This window comes from Meriones unguiculatus, chromosome 1 (assembly GCF_030254825.1).
Source record: "Meriones unguiculatus strain TT.TT164.6M chromosome 1, Bangor_MerUng_6.1, whole genome shotgun sequence".
Lineage (NCBI taxonomy): Eukaryota > Metazoa > Chordata > Mammalia > Rodentia > Muridae > Meriones > Meriones unguiculatus.
Genome location: NC_083349.1, coordinates 2,686,666 through 2,708,636, shown reverse-complemented (window position 1 = coordinate 2,708,636; position 21,971 = coordinate 2,686,666). Strand labels below are relative to the sequence as shown.

General features: G+C 43.6%; 1 protein-coding gene across 1 annotated transcript in view; it reads left to right on the top strand.

Moving 5' to 3' along the window:
• Positions 1-11,495, top strand: part of Gtf2h1 (general transcription factor IIH subunit 1) — a 28,080-nt gene extending 16,585 nt beyond the window's left edge. The window contains exons 10-15 of the mRNA XM_021655203.2: positions 1,890-1,978; positions 3,454-3,571; positions 4,562-4,652; positions 5,024-5,139; positions 8,177-8,269; positions 10,536-11,495. Of these exons, the coding sequence (XP_021510878.2) occupies positions 1,890-1,978; positions 3,454-3,571; positions 4,562-4,652; positions 5,024-5,139; positions 8,177-8,269; positions 10,536-10,622 (594 nt within the window). The 3' untranslated portion in view covers positions 10,623-11,495. The remainder of the gene's footprint in view (positions 1-1,889; positions 1,979-3,453; positions 3,572-4,561; positions 4,653-5,023; positions 5,140-8,176; positions 8,270-10,535) is intronic.
• Positions 11,496-21,971: the final 10,476 nt, after the last annotated feature.

Genomic DNA, 21,971 nt, shown 5'->3' with positions numbered 1-21,971 from the left:
GTTTCTAAGTTGTTTATATTACTTATTTCGTAAGGCTGATTTTGATTTTTAACTGAGATGTTAGAAGCATTCCCATCACTGTAGAGCATTATGAAGCTCAACATAAACTTAAGCTGCTAGCTTCCCACTGACTTTGTTCTGATGAGCAGTTTATTCAGTTTTACCTCCCGTTTCTGCGTGTGTGAATCTGTTTTCTGGGGAAAATGTTTAACAAAGACAGTAGAGAGAAAGTTTCCTGTGTTTTGTTTACAAAGAAACAAATGTTTAACAGAGACAGTAGAAAGTTTCTTGTGTTTTGTTTACAAAGAAAGTTAGTTAACCCTTCCATTAAATTGGTATTTCCTGGTTAAAAACTTCTCATTATGGGCTGGAGAGATGGCTCAGCTATTAAGAGCACTGTCTGGGGGCTGGAGAGATGGCTCAGTGGTTAAGAGCACTGTCTGCTCTTTGAAATGGACCTGGGTTCAATTCCCAGCACCCACATGGCAGCTCACAACTGTCTACCACCAACTCCAAGGGATCTGACACCTTCACACATAAAATATTTAAAAAAAAAAAAAAAAAGAGCACTGTCTGCTCTTCCAGAGGTCCTGAGTCAATTCCCTGCAACCACATGGTGGCTCACAGCCATCAATACAGGGATATGATGCCTTCTTTTGGCATGCAGGTGTACATGTAGATAGAGCACCCATCTACACGAAATAAATAAATAAGAAAACATCTCACTAAAAAGCCATTTAGGAGAATGCAGAAGTGTGGATAGAAGTAGCTACTTGCTCGTAATTTCACTTCTTTATAAGTCCCTTCTCCCCATGTATAAAAAGGATACGTAGAGGCCAGTCAAGTAGTACATATGAAAAGTTTAACGATTTATACTCTTCCACTTGTACATATTTAAGGAAAGGACGGTGAAAAGTTTAACGATTTATACTCTTCCACTTGTACATATTTAAGGAAAGGACGGTGAAAAGTTTAACGATTTATACTCTTCCACTTGTACATATTTAAGGAAAGGACGGTGAAAAGTTTAACGATTTATACTCTTCCACTTGTACATATTTAAGGAAAGGACGGCTGCATTGTGCAAAGAATTAGATAGAAATACGACATAGAATTAGATAGAATGCAGTTGATGTTCATGTTGTATCTACAAAGGTCTATGCAGCCATTGTAACTTTGTTAGAATTAGTGGGGCTGGGGTAAAGCTTAGTGGTAAAGAGCTTAGTGAAGATTCAGGGAGTGCTGGATTCAATTCCTCAGCACCCAAAAAAAAATTATAAGAAATAGTAAGGACATACAGGTGAGCCTCATTACAGTTACTTATTTTTGTGATAACTTTCTAGGGTTTTAAGTACATTTTCAACTTACAATGTTTTCTGCTTGTCAAGGTGTATCTATGGCCCAATTCAAAACGGAGAATGCCTGTATTCAAAAACAGCTCACAGTATCAGATTAGCAGAGATAGAAGGATCAAAGGCCTATGTCTCATAGACTGCTACTCATACACATTTAAAAAGCAACAAACAAACAAACAAACAAAAACAACTGTGGTGGCTCATGCCTTTTATTGCAGCACTCAGGAGGCAGAGGCAGGTCCCTCTCTGAGTTCAAGACCATCCTGGTCTACAGAGCGATCCAGGACAGCCAGGGCTACACAGAGAAACCCTGTCTCGTATATATTTGTATGTGTGTATATAATATATATATACATACATATATATATATAACACTGGTATGACCAAAGTGTAGGAAATATTACTTCATGTTGGGTATTGGTGAGAATACTGTCTTAACCAATTAAAAGGTACTTGCTCATGATAGAAAGGCTTTATTTTTCATACTCTGTGAAATTTCAGTTTCTGACAAAAATACCATGTCAATAATTACAGGCGAAGTTACAGGAATCCATTGAATATGAAGACTTGGGAAACAACAGTTCCGTGAAAACAATTGCATTGAATCTCAAGAAGTCAGACAGGTCAGTTTGGCTGGTGGAAGCGAATACTTACACAGCAGTCAGTGCAGAACAGACTCTGCAAATCTAAAGTCAGTTTGTTGCCAGAAAAACACAATATACAATTTTCTTTAAAAGTTTGCTTTGTGACCTCAGCAGGAGGAAGAAAGAAGTAGGAGGAGCACTACTAGTTCAAGGATATCCTCAGCCGTACAGCAAATTGAAGGCTTTCCTGGGCTAATAAGACTCATTCAGAACTCCAGTTCCAGGGGATCCAACTCTCTTCTGGCACCAGGCACCCATGAAGTGCAGATATACATATAGGCATAATAAGCCTAAAATCAATCTTAAAAAAAGTAACTTTATACAAACCTGGAATGCATCTTCATTTATTAAACTCGAGAAAACTAATATTTACTATACAGGATATGTCCATATGTCACAGCAAGTGTAGAAGTCAGGCCAGCTTGGGGTCAGTTCTCTCCTTTCACTTAGGCCCCAACTCAGGTCATCTTTAGCAGTGGATACCTTTACCCACTGAGCCATCTCACATGCTCAGATTTTGGATTTTCATATTACTTTCTTCTTTTTCATAGAAATTATAAGGGCTGGAGAAGTGGCTCAGTGGTAAAGAACTCACCTTGCTCTTGCAGAGGACCTCTGTTTGTTAAAATATTATTAATATTAATATTGATTTATATTTTAGTAGAGCAGCGGTTGCTCCCTAACCAACTATAAACCCCAATAACCACACAGAAAGACTAGGACTTATTAGCCTAAAGCACTGTGCAGTAATTCTCCATCCTAAACCTCCAAGCTAGTAGAGCTTTTTCTACTCAGATTTTCACACATTATGCTTGCTTTTTAATCATATCCTAGATACAGTTCATTTCTTCTAGTGTTTCCTGGTATTATCCTCATGGATCTATCCTAAACTTCCTGTCCCTTCTCCTTCCCACACCAGACTAAGATGTCCTACCCTATTCCCTGTCTTGCCCGGCATTGTCTGGTTATCTTTTATTAACAATACAGAGAACGAATGATGGCATGTTTACAGAAAGTTGAGAAAGGAGTTACTTAGAGTAAACATCACAGTGCAGTATCGGGATTGAAACCACATAGTGGGGTAGAAAAATCAGCATTTGAATGAACAAGGGCAAACTACACAGTCCACAAGAGCATTATACCAACACCAGTGTAATTTCCAACACCCACAGCAAGCGGGTCACAGCCATTTGTGATTCCAGCTCCAGGGGATCCAGCATCTGGCCTCTACAGGCCTCTGTGTTCACATGCACATGCCTGCCCGCCACCACCTGACATACCTAAAACTAAAAATAAAAAAATAAAACCTCGAAGGAAGAGATTACGTCACCCACATGTATTATCTCTTTTTTTTTTTTTTCCTGTAAGGGAATGTTTTGTTGGTGATAAAATATTTGAAAGAGATACTGAACACCTTTACTCTATATAATTATGTCTCCTGTGCTAATCTCCAGGTATTATCATGGTCCTACTCCAATTCAGTCACTACAGTATGCAACAAGTCAAGATATTATTAATTCTTTTCAAAGTATTAGACAAGAAATGGAAGCTTATACACCCAAGTTAACTCAGGTAGGTGACTTACACTGTTTCAAGGCCAGAATTCTTGTAGCTGCTGCCTCAGGTTACAAGCACAGCCAACTGAACTGTGTAACTAAACACATGTTGGTCTTTATACTGGGTTGCATGAGGCCATTTTCATGAAAATTTATAGTGTTCTAGGAGCTGTACGTAAGTAATTACGTCTGTGTAAACTTGGGACCCATAGATTAGGAAACAGAGCCAAAGCAGTTGTATAACCCCAAGTATACAGTACAACATGGAGTCAGTGCTGTCTACCATGTGAGTCCCAGGGACTAAACTCAGGTCATCAAGCTTGCCAGCAAGCACCTTTATAAACTGCAGTATTGCCAGGCATGGTGGTGCACACCTTTAATCCTAGCACTCAGGGAGGCAGAGGCAGGTGGATTACTCCAAGTTTGAGGCCAGCCTGCTCTACAAAGCAAGTCCAGGACAGCCAAGGCTACACAGAGAAACCCTTTCTTGAAAAACCAAACAAACAAACTGAAGTATCTCAGTGTCCCATATTTAATATTGTCAGAGCATAGCTGACTTAAGGGAACTAAAATCTCCTAAAGTGAAGTTTTAGGAGGTGGACAGACAATTACTTGGCTCAGAGGTTAAAAATGCATGCTGCTCTTGTTTCAGAGGACTCACATTTGCCTCCCAGAACCCACAGTTGGTAGCTCACAGCCACTTTTAACTTGGCTTCAAGGGATCTGATATCCTTCGCTAGATACCAAAGGCACCTGCACACTTGTGGCATTGACTCACACAAACACACAGACACACACACACACGTAGCAGTTAAAAAAAATTTAAAGGTTCTTTTAAGGGTGCTACTATGTTTCTGCTAGATGAGTTTTCTACACAGACCATTTCTAGCCTCAAGAGAAGTTATTCACTCTGGTTGCTATACATAACATATTTGCATAGGAGTAAAACTACTGTTAAGATAACTGCCAAGAGGGAGTGAAGTCAGTTCTGATCCATTCCTTTCAGGTTCTCTCAAGCAGTGCTGCTAGCAGCACCATTACAGCCTTGTCACCTGGAGGAGCACTCATGCAAGGAGGGGCACAACAAGCTGTAAACCGTACGTAGCGGCCACCTTCTTCCTCTCTCTCTGCTTAAGTTAGTGCCAAAGAAATGCCAAGGCTGTGCTGCTTGGCTTTTTTTAAATTTCTTTGCTGGGGTGCAGAAGTTGTCAGTGCCATGGCACATGTGGAGGTCAGAGAACAACTTACAAGAGTCCTTTCTCGCCACCATGTAGGGAAGTGGGGTATTTTGCTGAGGGTTTGTGGGTTTGTGGGCATGAGCTTGGGGCCTGTAACCCAGACCTCCTGTGTGATGTGCATGCTCAGCACTGCTCAGCTCTACACTCAGCACCTAGAGTGTTCATTTTTAGGACTGTGGGAGTAGCTGTTGCCCTAATGCCCTCTTCTTTTTTTTTTTTTTTTTTTGCAGAAATGGTGCCAAATGATATTCAGTCTGAATTGAAACATTTGTATGTGGCTGTTGGCGAGCTTCTGAGGCATTTCTGGTCTTGCTTTCCTGTTAATACACCATTCCTAGAAGAAAAGGTTAGAACTGATTCTAAATACAGCCAGCTACTGTGGTAATGACTGAGAGGTAAACATGCATTACCATGTGCCAGATAATATCACTGTTAGGCATTCATACATCATTTAAGCCTCACTGTGTCTTTATGGGAAAGATATTGATTATAATACCCATTTCCTAGATTAGGAAACTGAGCCATAGAAGTTGCATAACTGAGAATATAGTTTAGAACACCCTACCTCTAGACCATAAATAAGTGGTAAACAGAGACTCAGTACAGATTACTGTTTATTTGATACATTTGTTAATGAAAAATCACAAATAAAAATATAAAGTGGAAAAAATCGCAAAGACTGACAACAAATAGCACTTTTTTTTTATCTTTTTGTATTGCTAGGGTTAATTCCAGAGACTTATGCATGCTTAAGTGTTTTACCACTAAGTTGCATCCCAAGTCCTAGCATGAATTATGAATTTTATTTATTTAAAATAAATAAAAACTCCTGTTACCTATTAAAGAACAATTAACAAAAACTATGTGTTGCATCCTCTAAAAACTGCTCTTTAAGCAAACATTAAGGAAAAGGCAGGACAGGTAGTAAAGCTGGGTGCTAGAGCATGTGCTTAGGAAGAAGTCCAGGGCCCAGTCAGCAGCAGAAGAGAGGGGAAAGGGAAAAGAAAGGGGAAAAAGGAAAAAAACCTTTTAAAACAATGGGCAGAAGGGTCAGGTGGGATGCTACACACCTTTAACCCCAGCATGAGACACTGGGCCACCCAGAGCTTCACAGTGAGATCCTGTCTAAAAATTAATTACTTAATAAATAAAAGCATTAAGCAAAGGACCTGACTGCCAGGACCCTAGAGAATACAAGTAACAGGTAGACAGGATACACAGCTGTAATTCAAGTATTCAAGCAGAGGAGATAAAAATCTTGAGTTCAAGATTCAGACAACAGTTGGGAATGGTGATACATACCTTTAATTCTAGAATTGTGAATTTGAAGATAGCCTGATCTACATAAGAAGTTTAAGTTATCCAGAATTACCTAGTAAGACCTTATCTTTTATAAAAATCTGCATATCAGAACTAAATAAAGGGCAGAGTGAAGGGAATCTTATGAAAGAAAGGGGAGATAGAAAGACTTGGAGGGGTCAGAAGCTTCGAAAGGAGACCAGCAGAGCCGTAAAAACTGGGCTCTGGTGACCCTGAAGAGAATTATACCTCAAACAAGGACAGTGCATGGAAAGGACCTAAAACTCCGGCTCAAATATACCCCATAGATTCAAGTCTCCAAGTGGGATCCCTAGTAAGGGGAGCAGGGACTTTCTCTGGCATGAACTCAGTGGCAGGCTGTCTGATCACCTCCCCCTGGGGGGGTACAGCCTTGTTAGGCCACAGAGGAAGACAAAGCAACCGGTCCTGATGAGACCTGATTAGCTAGGGTCAGAGGGAAAGGGAGGAGGACCTCCCTTATCAGTGGACTAGGGGAGGGACATAGGGGGAGATGAGGGAGGGCAGGATTAGAAGGGGACAAGGGAGGGAGCTACAGCCGGGATACAAATTGAATAAATTGTAATGAAAGATAGTAAAAAAGAAATTTAATATAAGTTTTAAAACCTTAAGGCCATCAGAATGGCTCAGTCATAGGTCTTGATTTTAAAGGCATACACCTCTGATGACATGAGTTTAGATTCTAGAATTCATGGTGGAAAGATAAAACCAAAAATCAATAAATGTGATTTGCCATATGATAGAATGAAAAAGAAAAAAGAAAAGCTACAGCCCTTGTGTAGTGGGTGTGAAGCCCTGAATTTGACTCCTGCACTTCCATAGTGGGTGGGGAAAGAAGAAGGCTGACAACCTAGTTCAGTGGCAGTGCAAGCCATGTGCAAGATCCTGGGCTTTCACCCTTATCAAGGAGGCAAAGTGGACCCAGGCAGCTCAGACTCACTCAGATTGCAGTTAAAGAACATTTTTACCCAACAATTTACTAAATATAACACTCAGAATGATCACTAATGCCTAGTTGCTAAGAGGAGAATCTGTTTTCCGTAATTATAAACATTCTTTGACTTAGAATTTGTTTAAAATTTTGCTGTAAAGTGACAGGCAATGGTGGCATATGCCTTTAAGCCCATCATTTCGGAGACTGAGGCTGGCAGATCTCTGAATTCAAGGCCAGCCTAGTCTGCAGAATGAGTTACAGGACAGCCAGGGTTATGTAGAAACCTTGTCAGGGGGTTGGGAGAGAATTATCCTAAAGTTGGGACAGAGAGTTAAAAGAGCAGTTGATCTGTGATTCCAGTTCCAGTAGATAATCTCTCTCCGGGGTACTTGGCACAAACATAGTATAGTGTGCAAACATGCAGACAAACACTCAGATGTACAGGAGTCCAGAACAGCAAAGGCTACACAGAGACTGTTTCAAAAACCAAAACAACGAAAAGGAGATAAATAATGAAGATTGACATTAAGGAAATTATAATGTGTATGAATATTTAGCTAGAGAAATGTTCCTATGCCACCATATAAGACTAAAATAGTAGAAGGGGCTCCAATACCTAAGGAGAATCGAATGAGAAAGCATGTGATTTTTTTTTTCACACAGTCAAACACTATGTAGCCATTTAAAACAGTGACTAAGATAAGTATTTACTGAATAAAAGATGTTCATATTAAATGAGAAATTTTAAAAGGGTATGATCTGCTTCTTTGCAGATATTTATGCTCATGTGATTACATATGTTGTTAAAGATGATTTATGACTAATGAAATATACTTGGATTATTGGGTGATAGTGGCGCATGCCTTTGATCTCAGCACTCAGGAGGCAGAGACAGGTGGATCTCTGAATTTGAGATCAGCCTGGTCTACAGAGTGAGTTCCAGGTGTCAAGGTTACGCAGAGAAATCCTGCCTCGAAAAACCAAAATAAAAGAATATACATGGTTATCGTTAACAGACGTCACCTTCTTAGAAAGAAGATAGTATTCTTCTCTTGGTTCCTACAGATTCTTTGCAATTTCTCTGTAATTTGTTGTTTCTCATCTTTTTTAGGTAGTGAAAATGAAGAGTAATTTGGAACGGTTCCAAGTTACAAAGCTCTGCCCATTCCAAGAAAAGATTCGGAGGCAGTATTTAAGCACAAATGTAGGTCCCAATTTTCTGCCTCTTTGTATTGAATGATGTAATTAACTTTGCTTTCATATATATGAGTACATTGTTCATTTCTTTGCTCAGTATACTATTTTTAATTTTTTAATGTGCCATGCGTTCAAAACAGAGTATAAAGTGCATGTACTACTCTTATAGCTGGCCTTTGCCATTTTGTGGGTTCTTTTTCCCACCCTTTATCCCCCAGTTTCACTCCCTAATCACTAATGAAAGAAGGATAGAGGGGGGAGAGAGATAGAGATTACTGAATCTAATTTCTTTCTTGTTTTTCCTTTGAGCACAACTAACATGCAGTCAACCCCCCTAAACAAGCACACCCAACCACACCCCTTCTGCCTCTCAGGCCCTGGAAAAAGTTACCGGAAATCCGAATGTCACACAGTCGCAGAAACTATCTGCAGCTGGCAAAACCATGCCTCTGCTAGAGCACTAGGTAAATCATAGTCAGCTGCTGCAAACCTCCATATCCGCACAGCTGGAATTGAAAAGAAAACATTCTTAAAGTATTTGTGTGTGTTTTTTTTTTTTAAAGAAACAAAATTAAAGAATTCTCACTACACTAGCCAGAACTACATAGTGAGACCCTGTCTTAAAACAAAAATACTTAAAAAAAAAAAAATACTTGCCATTTAGTGCAAATTTCCTGAGTGTCCCATCCAGCTGCACACCATTGCCTCCTACCCGTATTTATAAGAATCATCTCAATGTTTTCTGTTTTATGTAGTATGTTGAGGCAGGACAGAGGTGTGTGTGTCTCACACTACTAAGAAGACGACTTGTAGGAGTCATTTCTCCTTCCAAAATGAGTGGGATGTAAAGGTCAAACTCAGATTGTTGGACGAGGCCCCAGGTGCCATCTCTCCAGCCCTTGTTTCTCTTGATAGATTTACCAAGGATATAGTCCTAAAAATATGTTACTAATTTGGAAAATGTGAGTGTCATTCACAAACCTGGCAGTGAAAGACAGGTAAATTATTAATGACAGGAAACTGAGCTCTTCCTGGATGGTGCTTTACAGCGGTAAGGCCCGTGATGAAGCGGCATCGCTTTGCACAAGGTCTTGATTCCAAGCAAAACTAGAGCAAACGTCAAAGAGATTTCTTCAAGAGATACTGACTTGGTGAGAAAAAGTATATGCAAACATGGCATCCAGCATTTCAATGACTAGGATGATTAGAAATGGGATTTTGCGAAATCTGAAACCTGCAAAATCTTCACTTATGATTTTTTTTCCGGTGAGCCTTGAGTGTCTCTTACTATACAAGAACACTAAGCAGGGTCTCTGCCCCCTGTGCCACCTCACTTAACTGTTTGCAGCACTGTGCTGAGGATTCTCAGGCCATGTACAGCCATATAGTAGTATGTGGAACGCATCTCATTGGTACTATAAAGCCACTGCTACCTGTCAAGCAGAAAGAAAAATTGCTACTTTTTCCAGACAAAGAATGGCAGACTATCCTCCCCTGAGAAAAGGAACTAGGGTTGAGGGTTGCTGAAGATTGAATCTGTACTTTATACATTCAAGGCAAGTGTTCTCCATGTCCAGTGCCTTACATGTCCAGTTGGGGTGGGGGCATACTTAAATCTCCCTGATCTAGACCAAAAACACTGACCTGCTAAAACGATTTACCCTCATCTATACCCCTCCACCCAGAATAATAAAAGACTTCTTACCACGAAACACTCACACACCTATAAGGAAGCGCATTTCAAGTTTTCTAACCTCAAGTGTTACTGTGGTCCTTTGACTTGAGTTAAACTCACAAAGGAGAGAAGTGTTACAAAGTTTAGTCAGGTTTTGCTGCAGTGTGCCTGTGATCCTGGCACTCAGACAGGGGCAGGAAAACTGCCAAAAGTTCCAAGCCAGACTGTTCCAGTGAGTGTCTCAGGAAAAAATGTGTTGCTACTGCCATCCTGGCCTTCTTAGCCATCCAGTGTATCAACTGAGAAATCATTTTGGTTTGGCTCTCATTGCACAAAAGAAGCAGGCCCGGAATTCAGTGAGAGCTTTCACATCCTGGTGCTGGGTAGTGGCCAGGCAGCACTGTCACAAGCCAGGTCGAGTAGGTGGCTGTCCGGACCCTGCGCTGCACCCACCACCTGTCTTATGCATACAGAGTGTGGTTGCATCTTTGCCTGAGCGCTTATCCCACGCCTCGTTGGCTTAGATATATGTGCCAGGTTTGGATGTGAAGCCTGAGCTTCCCTGACTGTACTCCCTGTGTCTCCCTGTGTCTCTCAGCTGGTAAGTCACATAGAAGAGATGCTGCAGACAGCCTACAACAAGCTCCACTCGTGGCAGTCACGGCGCCTGATGAAGAAGACGTGAAGCATTCTTGGTACTCACAGGTTTTTGTGGGTTGAACAAAGCTGACCTGCAGTGACTCTGGAAACCTGGCTGAGGACAAGCAGATGCTCACACCGAGGAGACATCTGCTGCATGCCGACTCCCAGAGCTGATGCTATTGTACTTGCACATGAGAACTGAAAGAAGGAAGGGACGGGATTCACCTAACTCTGGGGAGGTAAATTAAGGCAGAACCAAAATGAGCTAAGTTGCAAATATATATGTTTATGTACATGTATATGTATTTAAAGACTGTTTACTGCAGTTACTCAGGAACTGCTTTTCATTCACGTTAAGCTGCTTTCAAAATTTAAAGGAAAAAAATACCTACTGGGTGCATTGATAAAATCTGAGGTTTTTCGTTTTTGTTTTCTGGGTAATTTTTTCCCTAATTTTCTGGCACAGGGTAGCCCTAAGTATCCCTCCTCCATCCCACATGGGGATCCTCAAATGTTACTGAATTCTAGTTGTCCCCTACAGCACGTTAAAGAAAAGTGCTTTAAAGAAGGCCGGGAGGGGCTGTTGCTCAGCCATCAGGACACAGTTGTCAGAAGACACCACTGGCCCTGCGTTTCCTACGGAAATAAGTGTTGCACTGAAGCCTGTGCTCTCAGTCACCAAGTAGAAGGCACGTCTGCGGGAGTCGGTGGGTTAGTGCAGGGTGTTGTCAGGCGACAATGATGCTGCATGTATTTCTTGGGTGCAAATGTATATTGCTGAGAATTTTTTAAAGACAGCATGTGCTTTGAAAAGAAGAAATTGCATTTTTTTTAAGAGTTTAAGAATCTTACAAGTGAGAAGTATAAGAATTGCTTATTTTCACCTGTTTAGAAGAAATAAAGGAAATTTCTCATACTTGCTCTTCTTGGTGTCTTGACTGCTACTATCTCAGTGAGTGGGTAGTGACTGCAGGAGCCTAATTATGACACTCACATTGGTAATATACGCCTGGGTTGTTTCCGGAGTCTGTGCCTTATTCTGTTCTTGTGTGTCAGCTCCTGCCTCTCTGCAAACAACTGTAGATACTTGTATTATGTGCTGTGCACCTTTAACTGGACAACCATCACTTGTAGTTTCCCATTAGGAAAGCTGAGCACACTCAGGTGCTGCCCAAGGACCGCCTCTTCTTTTAAATATATTTGCAAGCTGTGTGCTCCCTTTTTTCTTGTTTTGAGATGGTCTCACTATGATGTCCTGGCTACTCTGGAATTCACTATATAGATCAGGCTGGCGTTGAACTCAGAAATCTCCCTGCCTCTGCCACCAGAGTGCTGGGACTAAAGTCCTGTGCCATCACACCAGCTTATCAAAGCTGGTTATTCTAATAGCATGTTACAGTAGACCATGTCCTCTGTAGGGCTTTGAACTGGTAAAAGGGAGAGAGGCCCTAACACTTCACAGCGTGCTTTTCAGATGTGTTACTAACACAGCTACTTAGAGTAATAGCAGCAGTAAAGCAAAATTTAAAAGTTTGAAATTAAAAAGGACTATTGTTGGTATAGATAGGCATAAGCAAAACTGGAGTGTTACATTAAGAAATGATAACAGCGATGGGTCTATCATTTTTACTTTGTTGTTTTTATATATGAGTTATGCCTGTTTGTTGTATATTTTGGGGGAGGGGGTTAGTTCTTCTAGAACTGGAGTTACAGAAAACTGAGTTGCTGTGTGGGTTCTGGAAATTGAACCCGGGTAGAAGAGCAGCCAGTGCTCTTAACTACTGAGCCATCTCTCCAGCCCCAGTGGCACACACCTTTAATCTCAGTCATCTCTAAGTGGATCTCTGGGTTCGAGGCCAGCTACCCTGGTAACAAGAAAGATGAAATGATGCTCATAAAGGAGCTTGAGGAAGGAAAGAGGTGCTAGGAAACTGGGATATACACATAAAATTTTTTGCAATACATGATAGAATGTTTCTGTAATCCCAGCACTCAGTGTGGAAAAAGGATGATCCACTGCACAGTAAAACATGACATCCTAGCTAAGCCTTGGAGGTTAAGGCTTTATAAAGAAAGTCATTTGTTCTAGGAAGGAACATGGTGGAGCTTTGAAAGACTCCCAACTGCTAGAGGAACAAGGGGAAAAAATGTTAATGTTAAAATTGGAGATTTAGCAGAGCCTGCAAAGGGTTATAGGGTGTGGCTGATTATTCTTTTGGAAACAGTCTTACTATCTACTTTCGGCTAGTCTGTATGTAACTCACTGTGTAGAACAGGAGAACTTGAACTTAGAGTATCCTCTCTGCCTCTTGAGTGTTGGGGTTACCAACCTGAGCTACCATACCTAGCTTGGATAAAGGGCTTTAATTCCAATTGCAAGCCGCATGTACAGCTGGAAGGTTCGAGTATAAAGTTGTTTCATTAATTGGTAGTAATTTAAATAAAGTCTGGCAGGCAGGGAAGCCAGACTCTACCGTGCTTTGGAGTAATTGGGACTAGAAAGGTGAGAAAGTGGAGCATTATATGCAGAGTGGAAGAGAGTCAGCAGAGGCTGGGGATGTAGCTTAGCTATACAGCGCCCTCCTGACTTAATCCCAAGATACTCCAGGCATGGTGATGCCATATAATATAAGCACTTGACCAGATGGAGGCAAGAGACAGAAATTCAAGGTCTTCCCTAGCTACATAGAAAGGTCAAGGGCTATTTGAGACCCCGTCTTCAAAAAATGCACATATGTGACCGTGTCTCAGGAGTTTGAAGTCATTGTGAGAGGTAGTTCTATTTTATGTCTATCTATACTTGAAATAGTTTGGTTTTGGGATCCTTTTAAAACAAACTTAGGAGCTGGAGATTTGGCTCCAGCAGCTAGAACATATAATGTTCTTCCAGAGGAGCTGAGTTCAGTTCTGAGCACTCAATCAGCATATCTCTGAATCTGAGGTCAGTCTGGTCTTAGTGAGTTGGAGGATAACCAGGGCTTCATAGACCCTGTCTCAATAATAAGTTATGTTGTTTTGTTTTCAAGACAGGGCTTCTCCATAATAATCCTGGCTGTCCTGGAACTATGTAGATCAAGCTGGCGTTGAACTCACAGAGCTCCACATGCCTCTGCCTCTCAGGTGCTTGGATTAAAGGCATTGCACCATCATCGTTGCCTGGCATAAAAAAAAAAATGAACTTTAGGAGCTGGCGAGATGGTTCAGCATTTCAGAGCATTTGTTGCTCCTATAGAGGATTCAGGTTTAGTTCCCAGCACCCACACAGTTCATTCATAATTCCAGTTCCAGGGGATCCAGCTCCCTCTTCTGATCTCTGTGGGCACTGTATGTGGTGCACATACATAATGCAGGTAACACAGTGATAAAATTCTTAAGTAATTAAAAAAAAAACCTTAACCATTGTAAAACCTAGTATCACCTCGCCCACCCCACCCAAATTCTGGATGGTAATGGCAGCTACTAATGACAGGACTGTCATAAACCAACCCTGTGCGGAACACGTAACTGTCATATCACTTCCTTCAAAGCAGCCAGTGAAGCAGAGGGTACTGAAGATCATTCTGTAGATTAGAAGTGATTTGGAAAGCCAGGCACAGTGGCACACAAACTATAGTCCCAGCACTCAGGGAGGCAGAGGCAGGCGTGGAACTCTGTGCATTCGAGGCCATCTACAGAGTGAGTTCCAGGACAGCCAAGGCTACACAGAGAAACCTGTCTCAGACAAAAAAGAAAAGAAAGTCTTAGCCAAGTAACTGACCAGAAGCGCAGTTGGGATTAACCCTGGAGTACAAAGCCACCTCCAGGCACTTAGGTGAGGTTTCTATGACAGGCTATTGCACCCTGGCTTTCATTCTCTAAAGTACGTTAAAGTCAGTTGAGCCCGTGAGCTGCAAGTTGCAATAGTTGGAAAAGCATGTCTTGCCTTGTGCAGAGAAGCTGGTAAGGTTGGTAGGGTTAGTGTAAAGTCACACTACGTGACCTTGTGGTACTTCCTTCAGTCTGAAACAGCAGAATGTTGGGAGCTAGAAAGGTAATGGGTCTCTGGTTACCCGGGAAGCACCCTGCCGTGCTGCATCCACCAGAGCCAGGATGGAAAGCTGGCCGGATTTAAACTTAGGTCCGCTGTCTCCTGTGTCAGGTCTTGCCTGGGATTCCTCAGTTACCTCTGCCCTTTCCCAGTTTAGCTTGCTCAAGACTCAGCTGTTTGAGTTCTGGAGGCCAGGGCAGGGTTAGTTATTTTCAGCCCTTAAACTGTCCAGAGCTGGGGCATTGCCTTAACCCGATTAAGGAGTGATTAGCCCCGTGTGTAATCCACCTCCCTATTTGGACGTAGATTAAAGTCGCTGAAGGGACCAGGAGCCTTGCCATCTAGTGGTTCTCAAACCTCACAGTCAAAAACCTTTGTTTCAGTACAGTCTTTCACCTAATACATAGGACCCAGACCCAGACCCTTGCCAGGCAGGGTGGCATACCTGTAATGCTAGCTCTAGGGAGGCGAGGCAGAAGGAACACTGCAAGTTTTAGGCCAACCTGGCCTTTCTCTTGAGTGCTGGGCTATCGAGGGCCATATGACAATACCTTGTCTTTAAAAACAAGAGCTCTCCCACCCTCTCAAAGCAGCACACATGAATTGCCTCTCCGGCCACCTGGCTCTGCTGCTCCTTGGGAGTGGATGAAGTTGGAAGTACAGATAAATTCTGTATTAAACTTTCCTTACTTCTTGTCACAGGAATAAAAAGCTAAATTGAAAACCAAGTACAGTTAAGTGTGAGCAAACCAAACAAGGCTTACCTACATGGCGGTGTAATTTCCATGAACTTACCTTCTGATCAGCTGTCACTTAAGCTTCATTAGATGTCAGTAGACTTCAAGGGCCTCCAGTACTCTCAGATGTCTTCCTCTCTAAGTAAGGAACAGAGCTGTGAAATGGTTGTCACTGCCCAGTCATGTTCAGTTAAAAAACCTTTAAAAAGCACTGGATGTGGTGGCGTATGCTTGTAATCCCAGTGCGAGAGAGATGGGCAGGGGAATCAGGCATTCAAGGCCATCCTTTGTGTGCCGGCTAATTTTTATTTATGTCAGCGTGACACAAGCCAGGTTCATTTTGGAAGACGGAACCTCAATTAAGAAAATATCTCTACCATATTGGCCTGTGGCCACCCTGTGGTGAATTTTCTTTACTGATGATGTGGAGGGCCCGTCTCACTCTGTCAGAGGTTGCCACCCCTCGGTAGTCCTAGTTGCTACAAGAAAGCAGGCTGAACATGCCAGTAGGTAGGGCGCCTCCAAGGCCTCTGCTTCAGTTCTTACTTCCAGATTCTGTCTGTACTTGAGCTCCTGCCTGGCTTACGTTTCTTACTTAGTTGTTTTTGGTCATGATGCTTTCTCACAGCAATAGAAATGCAAACTCAGACACTGTGTTACATACTACGTTTGGGGCAGCCTGGATTACATGAGACTGTCTCAAAAAAAAAAAAAAGTATAACTCATTTTTTCCCCCTTTGGTTTTTCAAGACATGGTTTCTTTGTATAACAGCCCTGGCTGTCCTGCTCTGCCTGCTGAAGGTTGGAATTAAAGGTGTGTGCCGTCAAGCCTGGCCACATAACTTGTGGGAGCTGTGCCTCTGGCAGCTGCTTTGATATTTAAATCTCAGCGGAGAGACTGCTTTTACCAGGCCTTCTAAGTCAGGGAAGAATTTGCAAGTCCATCTCCTTTGTTTGTGATAGCAGGTGGGACAGCTTGTAAAGATCACACCTCTACCTCAGGCTTCTCGTGGAAATGAACCCATTGTTCTGAGATGTTTCTGCTCTGGCTTAAAAGCTCTGCAATAAAAAAAAGGCAGGCAGTTGCTGCTAGGGCTATTGCTGCAGAGGCTTGAGGCATGCTGTTTGTGGCTGCTTGCTGCTGTGGCTGTCGATTCCAGACCTTGTTAAAAACGCCTCCTGTGTGCTGGGTGTTTTTTTATTAATTTTAATCCTCACTCCCAACTCAAGAAGCGTTCGACTCTGCTGGCCGGCTCCGGCAATAACTTTTTTGAGACTGAGGAATAGTGAGGGAGAAAAGATCACTGTGCTCTGGCCTAGGTCTCAGGCTGGCTCTCACACTGTTCATGTCCTTATAGACAGTTCCAGTACCCACCTGAATTCTTCTAACCAGAAAGCTGATGTTTTCAGACAGACACCTATGCACATGCCCTTTAGAGAATCCATGGCAAAAGGGCTCAACTCTGCAGAGGAATCCCTTAGCAGTCTTGATTTTCCAAGCCACACCCTCGTGTCCTATCTATTGACATTCCATTTCCGGCACCTGTTCTTGTTGGAGACTGAAACATCCTTGGACTTTGCTTGTACCAACAGATCCTCCTGTTCTACATTTGAAGCCAGAGAGTAGGGAACAGAGAGGAGCGTGTCAAGCGGGCTTCTGGGAGCCCTGGCTGCCAAAGAGACGGTGTCACAGACTCTGGACTCCATTTGGATCCACATCCCAACTACTGAAGCGCTGTGACCTTGAGCAGTTTACCCAGCCTGCCCACACCTGTGTTTGTTCACCTACAAAAACAGTCTAATAGTCTCTGACAGACAGGACCTTAGCGAAGTGAACTCATCGTTCACCCCAGGAGCCTCATGGGAGAAGAGCCCATCTAAGACAGTGAGAGACCAAAAGATAAGCAGCGATCATTAACACTATGTAGAGTAGGCACGTTATAGCAGTAAGTTCCCTGAGCTGCATTCTTTCCCCACCCACTAGAGATACAGTTGCTAGGAAACTGGGCCCTCCCCCTAGGGAGGGACACTTGGTCATCAATGTTCTGGGAACCTTCCTATATCCAATCGATTCAAAATGTAACACCTTGACCAATAGATGCTTGCCAGGCAGGAATTGCCCCTGCCTTGGGCATGCTGGGATGGACCAGAATCTATAAATCACCCCACTAACCTGGGCGCGGGGCGCTCAACTCTCACTGCTTCGGTGGTGGGGCTGTGTAGGCTCAAGCTGCAGCTTGTAATTTACAATAAAAAAGACCCTCCTGTGTTTTGCAACGGAGTCGATTCCCGGAGATCTTTTGGAGGCTCTCGAACTGGGTATAACAACAGCTGACGCTGGGGAGGTAGCTTGGGTAGAGTGCTTGCCTGCGTGACTGGAGGCCTCACTCCGCAGCAATGATGGGGGTGAAAATACGATGTTAACAGGAGATCCATGTGGACACCGTTGAGTGGGGCCAGAAGGCTATTCTCTCTGTTTGTCTCTGTTTGTTTGGTTTTGGTTTTTTTGAGATGATCTTTCTCTCTGTAGTCTTGGCTGTCTGTCCTGGACTCACTTTGTAGACCAGGCTGGCCTGGTCTCAGTGATCCACCTGCCTATGTCTCCCTGAGTGCTGGGATTAAAAGCGCGTGCCACCAGGGCTGGCTCACTGCAGACTTAAGCACACGTGCCCTGAGACAGGGCTTTAGGAAAACAGTAATGCAGGCAAGGAGTATCTTGCAGAACAAGCAGTTTTCCATTTTTTTCATGGGTAGATTAATAAAAGTCTAGCATTAAAAGAATAGTTTTAACAAACTGTAGGGTTCAAGTGCCTGGGTTCAGGTCCCAGAGCTGCACCCACGGGTGTAGCAATACTTCATCTGACAGTGTTTTCATACCTTCATTTGTGAAATGGCCATGATAGCATTACTCACAGATTTCCTGTGAAGATTAAATGAGCTGATATGAAGCATGGAGATTGGTGTCTGGCCCCAGGAGAGGTCCATCTGTGTCTTGTTGCTTATTAGTTATTACTTACCATCTCTAGGCTCCAGGCCAAAGCATATTAGCTCTGCCTAGTGTGGTGGCAGCTTTGGTGGCAAGCTTAATTTCTTTGCAAAGCTATACATGTGCATAATTTAAAAGGTCAAAGGGCCAAAAGGCACACATGAAAACATCATGTCTGCTGACCTACTTGCCCACACACACCCCTTATCTCTTCAGCCTGACTACCATGGCAGCTGGTTCTGAACTGGTTCTGCTCTTAAAACCTACTTTCCCCTTGTGCCTGCCTGCCTTCCTTCCTTCCTTCCTTCCTTCCTTCCTTCCTTCCTTCCTTCCTCCCTCCCTCCCTCCCTCCCTCCCTCTCTCCCTTCCTTCCTTCCTCCCCATTTTTTCTGTGTAGCCCTGGCTGTCCTGGAACTCTTATCTCTGTAGATCAGGCTGGCCTTGAACTCACAGAGATCCACCTGCCTCTGCCTTCCTGAGTGCTGAAATTACAGGCCTGGACTTTTTCAGTAATTAGCAGCGCATGCACTTTTGTTCTGTAAAATAATAAAAGGGCCCTAACACCTTTACATTGCTTAATTTGAGGGGATTACTAAGGGGACAATTGAATGGAGGTGTGGCCAGCACAGAGCAACTACATGACCCAAGCCAAGGCCCATAAGACAATTGTAAGGTGTTCCCAAGAGAGAAGATGCTAGGAAGAGTTAAGGGTGCCTCAGGGCGGACACCCTCCCACTCTCCACACTCCATGGGATGAGTTTCTGGGTGCTTGGTTCCAGTCCCCATACCCTGAGTGGTATGAAAGGGGGAAACCAGCAGCACTCCAGCTGGGGTTGCCTTCTTAACCCCTAGCTGGCCTTTTCAGTTCAAATGAGATGTTGTTTTGTTTTTTCCACAGTGAAAACAGTTTATTAGAAACAGTGAAAAAGAACTGAGATTTGGAGGGGCTTCAAGATCCTTTAAAGATGACAGGAAAGCCAGCGGGCAGGACTGCCCCAATTTGCGGGACATAGTAATTCATGGGGTCCCGAGGAGGACCAAGCCTGAAAGAAAAACGGGCGAGAGACAAGGAACGAGACCAGGCAATGAGTTGTTGAGGTCTGTTTATTGCTCACTGGAGCTATACTTTTGTATTTTTGAAATAAGGGAGTGACTACCCTCCCAAGCGGAAAAAGGGGGCAAATTATCTCTTGCATAAGTGGCACATTCCGTGGCTCTTCCTGGAATGGATAAAATCAGGTGGGGGGGCGGGGTTTAGCAACTTCTTGGGAAGTCCCCTCCAGGTGGTTGAAGTTGATTGCGGACCCTGGCGCCAGCATCCATCATAACTGTCCATCGTAAGTGTGTAACTGCGTGCCTGGGATACCTGGTCCCCGGCACAGGACCATACACGGTGACTCACACTTTACCGTCTCAGCACTCAGGAGAGGCCGGAGAAGCAGGAGATCAAGGGCAGCCCAGCTATCTATCAAGCTCTAGGGTCAGCCTCTGCCATGTCTCTCTCTTTCTCTCTCTCTCTCTCTCACACAGAGATAGAGAGAGAGAGAGAGAGAGAGAGAGAGAGAGAGCTCTGTGTCCACAGAAGGGTCTGTTGGGGAGAGCATGATGGGAAAATGATACACTGCCACCCAGGCCAGACTCTACACTGCCAGTTACAGGCTAGCCTCAGATTTTCATCAGGGAACAGAACCAGAGTGCTAGCTTTCTAAGGAGTCCCCTAGGGGAAGAGAGCTGTGTATACACAATCCCCATAAGCTAGTTTCCCTAAGTTGCTACTATCGAAGCTCTCAGAGGCTCAGGTGGAGCCCTGGGTTCAATTTTGAGCACCACACAAACCAGGCATGGTGGTGCACAACTGTAATCACAGCACTTCGGAGTTGAAGGCATGAGGGTTCACCAGCAAAGACATCCTCAAAGGATAGTCAGAGATGTCCTCAGCTAAATGAAAAGTGGAAGGCCAATTAAGAAAAGAAAAAATAAATAACAACCCCCTAACTAGCTCATGCTTCTAACCTCCTCACTAGCCCAGTATTTCCTAAAGCATGTAGGCACAATTCAGCACCAAGGTTAGTAAATGCATGCTTTGTCTATTTTTGAGGGCACACACACTTGTAATGGCACACCTAAGTCAGAGGACAATGGCTAAGGGTTAAGAGGCCCTCTGCCTTTCTACCACATGGGGTCCAGGGAGCAAACTCCGTCAGGGCTTCAGGCTTGGTGGCAAGCTCCTTTACCCTCTGTGTCCTCTCACCAGTCCTGAATGTGCATTTTATTTTATTTTTTAAGAAAACATATTTTGACTGGCATGGGAGGGTGTGTAAGTATGCACACGACCTGTTTCAATCTCCTACATGCACACAATAGTTAGATATTTCAACTCCAGTTTTAAAGGAAGAAGGGGGGAAAAAAAGCCATGTGGTGACACATGCCTTTAGCTCCAGGACTCAGGAGGCAGGCACTGGTGGATCTTTGTGAGTTCAAGGCCAGCCTGTTCTACAGAGTGAGTTCCAGAACAGCCAGGGCTACATAGAGAAACTGTCTTGGAAAATGAAAACAAGAAAGAAAGAGAGAGAGAGAAAGAAGAAAGAAAGGTAGCTGTAGGGAGCATATCAAACTTGTATTTTGCTGAGGAGGGCTGCAAGTGAAATAGCCACTTGAAAGAAGATTGTTGGGCAGGTGTGTAGATGCTGTTCCGGAATGGCAAACTGCATGAGCAGACTTTAGGAGCACATCTCCAGCCCTGGCCCTGAGGCTTTCCTACTGCTGGTCCCCTGGCTGGAATGAAGTTGGTCAGGACTTCAGGCCAGCCTCCCCAGGGCACTTCCCCTGCAGCTGTGCAGAGACCCTGATGAGCCCGCTGAGCATAGGGGAGGGGCTGGTAATGGACAGTTAGCTGGAAGCTTTATAGTTCTCAGCCTCCGAGACAGCAGCTGATACTCCACTGAGTCAAACTGGCCAGACAAGGCAGCAGCGGTCTTCTAGGCGGGGGTATCAAAGGTCTCCTGGCTCTCTGCCACCTAAGAAGTGTGTTCAGTTCAACATGTGGCCAGAAAAGATTTGAAAAGGGGATTAACATTAATTGGACACCGACCAATTTATAAAATGCTATTCTTGTTCAGGACTGACCCTACAAAACCAAGTCACTCGCCAAATTCTCCCAGGGAATGGCAGAGCTAGGAATCCAGCACAGGCCTTCATCAGACCACAATATGGAGGGAATCTGTTCTCAGAAACGTGTGTCTGACTCTCCTGGCTGTGTGGACAGTACAGGGCTGCATCATCCTAGTGAGAGTTAATAGCAAGCCTGAGGGAAGCCACAGCCTCTTCTGCAGAAATGCCTTTCTTGTGTGGGGCAGAGGTCAGCCAGTGTGTGGCAATAGCCATAAACACCCATGCATTTACATCATAGATTAGGGATGTCATAAAAGGAAAAAAAAAAAAAACAAAAAACAGAAACAGGAAGCCCAAACCTGTACTATAGGACTCTAGTATCTGTTCCTCCTTGAGAGGAGGGAAAAAAAGATGGGGAATACAGGCTCTGGAGTTGCCCTCTCCTGAGCAATCAGTCTGAACAGAGGTTGGTGCTGGACCAAGAACTCTGACCTTAAAGAGCCAACTGCCAGAAGTTGGGAGCTAGCCTAA